The sequence below is a fragment of the Plectropomus leopardus genome, chromosome 14 (assembly GCF_008729295.1).
Source record: "Plectropomus leopardus isolate mb chromosome 14, YSFRI_Pleo_2.0, whole genome shotgun sequence".
NCBI lineage: Eukaryota > Metazoa > Chordata > Actinopteri > Perciformes > Serranidae > Plectropomus > Plectropomus leopardus.
Window position 1 is genome coordinate 7,140,148 of NC_056476.1, and position 8,477 is coordinate 7,148,624.

Consider the following 8,477-nt stretch of genomic DNA (forward strand, 5'->3'; position numbering starts at 1 on the left):
TCATGTCATGTTATATATATTATAGACAAATCTAAAAATATTATATTATTTATTACATTATATTATCAATCACAGTATACTATACTTGGTACACATGGTACACTTTATGATGCCAGTTCATAAAATGTTTGGAATAGTTTTTGGTTTTTTTCATGAAATAATAAAAACATACATACATGGTACACATACACACACACACACACACACACACATATATATATAATATGGATAATATAATAAATTATATAGCTGACAACAATTCAAAAACCTCCTTAAATAACTAATATACACAGTGTAAATAATAAATTAAAAAATGAATATTCATAACAACAATAATAGGAATAATATTAATAATAATATTTTTTAAAAAATATATCATAAGTACATTTAAAACCATGGTAATTTAGCACTTTAAAATACACATGATTTTATTTTAGTAACCCCAACAGCTCAAGAGCTTTCTAACAAGCCCCAAAATTGTAAGGAACACTGCAATAAAATCTTTTTTGATTTTTTTTTTTTTTTCGATTAGGCAACAGCAAAACAAAAATGATCAGAGGAACCTACTATTCAAATTTTCATTTTGTTTTGTGGCCCCCTACTGGCTGAAGCAGTAGTGCCTTGAGGCTGAGCAAAAAGAGAAGCTGAACCTTGTGACAGCTTTCAAAAACTTAAAAGTCTAAAAAATATCTAATAATAATGCAGAGGCAGAGAGAAAAACAGATCAGTCCACTGAAACTGGACATTTAAATCTGCTCTACATGATCCTCTTTACTGAAGATCTTTCCCAAAGAAATCTGATACCAGGTTTGTCCTTTTGTAAACGGTCAAGTTCCCAATTCAGAATCCAATCTATTGTGTGTGCAAGAAAATAGGCCGTGTTTCCTCCTTCTTCTTGTTCCCCTAGGAGGAAAAAACAGGTTACTTTACCTCCACAGAGAATCAGAAACTAGAAAATCTGGTTTAATGAAAACCAGAAAACCTGCTTAAACAATCACCTTCATGATCTGTCATTTGGGAGGGTCACTTGTTTTAATTAGCTGAGGTTTCTTCACTGATTGTGTAATTGAGATGACACATTGTCGGGAGTTAAGCAGCACTCCTTAAATAATACATCTGAAACAGACATATGGAAGAGATGAAAGATAGTAGGCTACATGGGAAATCCCAACAGTGTTTTACCATGTCATTTATATTTTATACATCGTTTCATCATTTATTCTACGAGGGTTGTGGCACTACATAGATTAAAGATTTTTTAAAAAGTGAACAAACAGGGTTTTTAAAAGAAAACTGAGATCCTAAAAATCTCTAAATCTTGGGTTTCCACTCTATTGAATGTTTTGGAATTACTCTGAAAAATATTTCTTCTATATAAACCAAATATATTATTTGTGCTGTGGCCTGCTTCAGTAAACAAACCTGGGCCCAAATCATTGTAGAAATATTCACAAAAATAACTGATTGACAACAAAAACAAATATTTTTTTAATATACAACTTAATTATTAGCTCACACTGCAGAGGTAGGACTCACATTATGTTTTAATGCATTGGCTTTGAATATAGACAATAAACTTGTGCTGCTTTGCTCCAGTTTTCCCTCCCTTTCTGTTCAGATCCCACATTAAAAACCCACTCAATTCATATAAAATATAAAACTACAATAGGATATGAAACCTAAACAACATTAATTTAAACACACCAAAAAGAAGGCCCTGATCTTTAGCTACACTGAGTACACTAAACTCATGTCCTCATTATTGTTTTAAGGAAATAACAGGGTTTTACTATCTTGAGCAGAAGCTTATATTCTACAATTTGACATCAATTTCACATGGTGAGTTTTATTTTATTTTTAAAATTGATTTCTATTTATTATTTCGCATAATATTCCTGTTTTTGTTATTGGAATTGCTTGCTCAGTGCTTGCTGTCGTGAACTGTACTCTCTTGAATGTTAAATGTGCCTTATTGATTGTACAAAAAATAAAATATTACAAATAAAAAATAATAACTGTATTTGCACTTATGTGTTTTGAACACTAGATGGTGCAGTCTACCAACACTAGACCACGCAGCTGTCTGACAGCAGCTGTCGTGGTGGAGGGCTCCCCTGAAAGACAAAATTCAGCACCATGGACAGCAACATATGGATTCCTGTCCCTGATTGGTTGTCTCAAAGGTTTGGATATAATCCGTTTGAATGACTAGGTTCATTCACATTCTGGCATTATTGCACAAACACTATGAATTAGCTTTTTTATGCAATAGAGTTTAACAAACAGAGGTAATTATCATAGATGATCATAAACTGGGTCAGTCAAGACACAATAAGAGGCCAGCAGAGGCCCAGCAGGGCTCCTACACTTCATCAACCTTTTCACAAGTTTGACTAAATTGAAATTTTCATGCAATCATGAATATATGAAGGAAGCTGCCAGCAAAAATGTTCACTGGAGGGCAGATAAAATAGGGCAATATGAATAATGCACAAGTAACGGGATCTGATGCAGAGAGTGTGACTCCCATTCAGACTGTCAGATTCATAAACAACAAGTCAAAAGGCTGAGCTTTGTGTCTGATGAGAAAACAGTATCGGGGACATCATCCCTGTTTGACTCCTGAATTTAGGTCTGCGGTATCTGGGACATAAATCCATAATTAGCAGTTGTGTTTCACTTCTTCTCTCGCTTTCCCTCGGGCACAATTGCCACACGAGGTAAATTTCCTTCCTGGCTTTTATGTTGCAACTCACTTGATCAGCAAAGTGTGTATGTACTGGTGTAATAATAAAGCAGTAATTTAGATTTATGGAGCAGTAAATAAAAACATAAACATGACATACCTGCATAGAGCCTGAATTTGGACAAAAGCGACTGTGTTTAGGTACCTGGCGGCAGGATGTGGAACAGTTCCCTTGATGCACAGCAAGGACACTGAAAAGTAAAACTACAGGACAGCAAAGAACAGATTGGTGTGCAAAAATAACCTGAGTAATACACAACATGTCAGTGAGCATAAAGGACAAGGTTTCACTCTCCCAGATATCTACAAAACAATGCCTCCAACCACATCGCTTACACAGTGGCATAAAAGAAAGTAACAAAAATACCTAAAAAAAGGAGAAAAAAGTTAAACAAACAAGAAAATGACCTTGAAAAAAAAACTAATTTTGAAACATAATTTTAAATATGTAATTTTGATAATTAGAAACATAGTTTTTCCCAGGCTCTTTTTTTCTATTTTTCCTTTCTTTTGAAAACAATTTTCAAAATCAACAAATTTCTTGCAATTTGGTGAAAACTTCTTGCCAAGTTGCTGACTCCCTGTTCTCCCTTTAAAAAAAAAAAAAAAGAAATCACAGCACTTGGCTCATGGTTACAGGGTGTATAATTATAAAAGGCGTCTGAAATCAGCACAAGAAAAGTGATGTCGCTGCAGGTTTCAAAGGGTTAAGTCAAGGATTCGAGAATGTCGTTTCCTCTCTGTCTCTCTCTGCATCAACAAATCTAACTAACAAATGCCTCAATCAGATTGGCTGGCTTCCTATTATAGAAAATAATATATATTTGATGTCAGTGGATGATTAAATAAAGCATAAGTGCTCTGTTCCCTCCAGCTCTCTGGGCGGTATGTAGCATATTTCTTCCCTCCACCAAAATCAGGTCACGCTGATAGCTTTTCTCCGCTATTGGCCATATCGAGTCAGGCTGCTCTGCTTATGCATGGGTCTTAGCTCATCTCACTCTGAAGTGATTAACAGATAATTATATGCATGGGTTGCATAACAGACAAGTAACACTCGGAGCTGAGATTGAATAGGTTGTCATTTACTGAGGAATGTTTAACAGCTTCAAATACAAAAAAAATGTTTTCTTTCTTTCTTTCTTTGTAGTTTGGGAAAATGTCAGTTGTGACTCTCATTACGGTCACCAGAAAGTCTTAATTTTGCAATGAGTGTTACAGACTTTTCCCAGCAGGACGTGCATCATGCTGATTTCTTTATTAGCCCGACTGTATCAGTGGATTCCCGGAGAAATGAGTTCAATCATCTCCACAGAGGTGTTGATGAGGCGGCCCACACAGTCCACACATTAGTGAGGAAATTGAAAGAAAAAATACGTAACAAAAAGCTGACATAGCTTCTACGTGGTGGCTGTGGCTTCGTGGCTCGGTATCAAAAACAGGTCATGTTAGAGCGTTTAACCAGTAGCTGCCGTTGTTTGGCTCTTTGCCTCAGAGCCGTGGTCTCCAGCAGCACAATGACTGGCTCTGACTCTCCTCGGGAGGCTCGCTCACTTTGATCCCGTCCCCGCGGTGCTCTTCATTGGACAGGCCGGTGTCGCAGAGCATCATTTGTTTGACAAGGAAGGCACCTGCCTCATCAATATTGATATTGTCCTATAAATGGTGAAGGGGGAATATGATTTAGAACATTGTGTATGCATCCGTTGAGTTAAGAGTTTGGCTCGCCGGTCGAAACCCTGGCTGCAAGTTGTTCCTGTGTGTTAATATTTGAACACGTTTTATGAGCATGCTATATAGCTGCAGTGTTAAAGTTCACACATGCAGCATAGTGTAACCTCATGCAATTCTAATTGTGAGCCACAAGATCTGCTGGTGGCTTTACTGAGGCAGGAGGGAGCTTCAGCAATAAAAAATAAATTCTTTCAAATGCAAAAACCGTCAAACACGCGAATAATTACATAAATAATTCACTGAGCCAGTCAGTCGAGAGAGCGTGAAGTTAAAATGATGAAACCAAGCCCTTTTTTCTGTGACAAAATACAGTCTAGTTGTTCAAAAGGCAAATAGATAAAGAATTCCTGACACGTTATAGCAAGAATATGTAGCTTTGCTGAACAGTAGATAGATACTGTGGCTGCAAGTTACAAATAAATCTTTCTCTATCCACTGAAAACTATAAATATACAGATTTATCTATTTTTTTAGAAAGTAAGGTACATTGGAACATAGTTGAAAAATCAATTATTTTTTAATGAAAAGCTGTAATTTTGGAGATATAGGGTTTTCTTTTAGACATTTTTTTCATACAAACCATTTTAATCTTATTCAGACCTTGCAGGTAAGCATAGGCATATGTGGTCCTGTGGACAAGTTTCTCATTTTAGAGTGTTAGTGGTCTAATGTGCATGGCAACATTAAACTGTTCTGGGACAAAAATGTGCTTTTGTGCTCTTAGTAGCCCACCACCCTACATGAATATATTAAGAAAAATCTACCAACTTAGTATAAACTTAAATATAGTAATGAAGTTGTTGAAATTAGATTTTGATATGGTATTATTACAGGTCATGCCTTGGTTAATATCATGCTTAAGTGGTGCAAATTCTCTGAAAAATGTTAAATCAATTAAATGATCAAAGATGAGTAATATGTGAGAAACAGGGCTTTTCAGGATGTCCTACGTGATCATGGGGCAGTTTCCCATGTAGTTGTTGGTTATCAAGTCCTGACTCTATTTTGAAATACTGTATATTAACTAATATCATCATAACAAGGGAAAAAAAGTAGTGAAGAAATTATAATATTATATTATTTGGTCCATCTCTATCCAGTTCAGGCTTAAGTTAGTAAATAATCCCTCTGAGAACATTTCTCACTGCCAGTATACACAGATTTTCTTCTGTCATAATAAGCGAAAAACACCACACACCTTTGCAGAGGTCTCAAACCAGCCCGTGAAGCGGTTGTCTTTACAGAAGCTGTCCAGAGACGACAGCAAGTCTCTGTCCCATCCTGTCAGGTCACATTTGTTGGCCAGCAGGACAGCGGGGACCGGATGTCCACCGTCGAGACAGACTTTGTTATCCAGGTCCTGCTTCCACGCTGAGGCAGCCTCCAAGGTGGAGCTGTTTGTAATGTCAAAGACCACTACAGCTCCCATCGCCCCTTTGTAGTACACTCTGGACATCTTCTTAAACCTCTCCTGGCCTTGAGGGAAGAGAAAATAAATCCTTGTGATTTATGCTGCACCACAGCCTGTGCTCAAATCTCACTCCAAGAAGGAAGATTAATTCATTTTTCACAGATAGGCTGTTGTTATTTGGCAAAGGGCTTACAGTTTCTGGATTTGAATTTAAAGTTTGCACGCAGTCAGTAATGCCACTGTTTGTTTAACATGTGGGATTTGACATTTAGCCTAAATCTTAGGTAACAAGTGAGAGACTAACAAAAACAATTTTCTGAAATAAAACAGTATGTTTCCATGGACACTGGTGTTGAAATTACAACACTGAGGAAAAAGGCTGAAAGTTTCCAGTCACTCCGACATATCCCACTGTGAAGGTATCCAGTTACAGTTATAGTGTAATCACAGCATGATTTATTCGAGTTTGGAGGTAATTTTAGCAGATTGGATCTCACATAGACTTCTGTAAAGGTCATTTTTAATAACAAAAGTCATTTCCGCACTGTCTGTTTTTTCACTTTAGATTTCCTATCCTTTTTATAATTTATTTTTTGAGATACATTTATTTTGTTTGGATTTTTTTGCCGGTAATAGATTATCCAAAATATTTTTGTTTACTGCTAATATGATGTTGAAATTAAATACAAATTCTTTTTACATGAAATAGATTTAAATATGTGATTTGAAGTTAACATAAAAACAAATGAATTGAATTTGAACAGAGTCAAAAGCTGTGATGGCAGTCGCCGCTAACAGTTACACTGCTACGCTAATTTAGCATTAGCCAGGTTTTTATTCTCCATTTAAACTGGGTTTACCCATTACCTCATATATGGATTAAAAAATACATTCCAAAATATTAGTTTATTTTAATGTATTTCAACTACAGATAAAACCATGGCAAACACTAATAATTATATTTGTTTTTAGATTTAGTGAAAGCTAGCTACGCTGGCTAGGCTAGCTTTCACCTGATGCAGTTTTGCTTTAGCTGAAAGCTAAAAAAAAGTCATTTAATTATGTGGAGTAATAAGTAAATTGATCAAAATATCTGTTTTAAAAAAGCAGTTTCAACTGTAGAAAACAGCTAGGGAGAAACTAATAAGCACATTTGTTTCTGGCTTTTGCAAAAGCTTTTTCTCTGGCTAAGCTAACTTTCATACAGCCATCTTGCTTTAGCTGTAGCTTTGTTTTGTAGTGACTGCAGATTTTAAAAGCTTCAAGGACACTACACATTTGACTGGTATGATATATTTTATATGATTAAACAGACGCAAGGAAGTCAGATTTCATTCTATGATATTTGTGGGACAAAACAGACTTTATAATCTCGAAACTCACCTGCAATATCCCAAAGCTGCAGTCTCACCACTGTTTTAGGATCCCATTCGATTGTTTTAAGAGCAAAGTCAACTCCAATAGTTGTTTTGTATCCTTCATTAAAGCGTTTATTGACATAACGCAAGATAAAGCTTGTTTTTCCAACCTCAACATCCCCAATGACTAAAACTTTAAACAGCGTTTCTGTGTAGAGTGACACTGAACTTTGCGCCATGTTGTAGTCGACCTGTGCAGGTACAGACAGGCAAAATAAACTTTATCCTAAGCCATTGCAAAGCTGATTCTCATCCAGTTTTATGAACATTAGCTCATAAACATGTGCGTTTTATATAATCTGCGTGCTCCCTTTATGACTACTTTTAGTGTTCCCGTTTTGAGTTTCTTCCTTCAAACCGAAGCCATATCTTTGACCTTTGATTCAAAACAGCTGTCAGACGAGGCAAGGCCGAGAACACAGACCCAGCTAATGTTTCACCATGAAAAACAGGAGAGGCATAAAAAATATTTAATTTACTCCAATCAAACAAGTGTCCTTTTAAATGCTCTACAGGAAATATTTGTTTGAAATGGCAGACTTAATTTATACTGTGTATATATCAGGCTGCAGCTTATTCAAAGTATTACTAACAGTAACAGTAGCACTTCATCACATACGGTATTGATAAGCTCTTAATATTTAGGAAATTGATTGGTGCACACAACCAATCACACAACAGAAGCATACACAGCTAATGAGTTATTTCTAATACTGTAATGCATATAGATATTATAAGAATATCAAAATATGATACACAATTCATACATTCACAAAACGTATGTCATTTATCTTATACATACATCTATACAATTATGAAATCACATGTCTATTTATAAAAGATACAAATTTGGAACTAGCATAACTTGCAACTCAACTCGCATTTCAAGACAGAAATGAGATAAATGTACAAAAGGAAAAAATCTTAATTAAAATGTGGCACTTGAACTTGTCTTCTGCTACATTCGTGACACAGTCAGTGCTTGCTTGGCAGTACTGTATCGATAAAAAAAATTCACAGATAATTCACAAACTTTTTTTTCAGCAAGAAATCATGTTGTCATATAACTTTTGAAAGTAAACTTTTTTTACTCTGCTCTTCCACATTAAAGTTTAAGTTTGACATTTTGGGAAAATGTTTGCTTTCTTGTCTAGAGTTAGAAAAGAGG

General features: G+C 35.6%; 1 protein-coding gene across 1 annotated transcript; it reads right to left on the reverse strand.

Moving 5' to 3' along the window:
* Nucleotides 1-4,079: 4,079 nt before the first annotated feature.
* Nucleotides 4,080-7,488, reverse strand: rab32b (RAB32b, member RAS oncogene family). Its single transcript, XM_042501310.1, has 3 exons — nt 7,275-7,488; nt 5,679-5,956; nt 4,080-4,402 (listed from the first exon to the last, which is right to left on the reverse strand). The coding sequence occupies exons 1-3, from the start codon at nt 7,486-7,488 to the stop codon at nt 4,238-4,240; spliced, it is 657 nt and encodes a 218-aa protein (XP_042357244.1). The 3' UTR covers nt 4,080-4,237.
* Nucleotides 7,489-8,477: the final 989 nt, after the last annotated feature.

Bases quoted from the DNA above. Each gene is read 5' to 3' on its own strand.
- rab32b (XM_042501310.1), bottom strand. From the start codon at position 7,488: ATGGCGCAAAGTTCAGTGTCACTCTACACAGAAACGCTGTTTAAAGTT. The intron at 5,957-7,274 runs GTGAGTTTCGAG...TCTTCCCTCAAG, and splicing joins GCAGCTTTGGGATATTGCAG to GCCAGGAGAGGTTTAAGAAG. The intron at 4,403-5,678 runs GTGTGTGGTGTT...CACCATTTATAG, and splicing joins GGTTTGAGACCTCTGCAAAG to GACAATATCAATATTGATGA.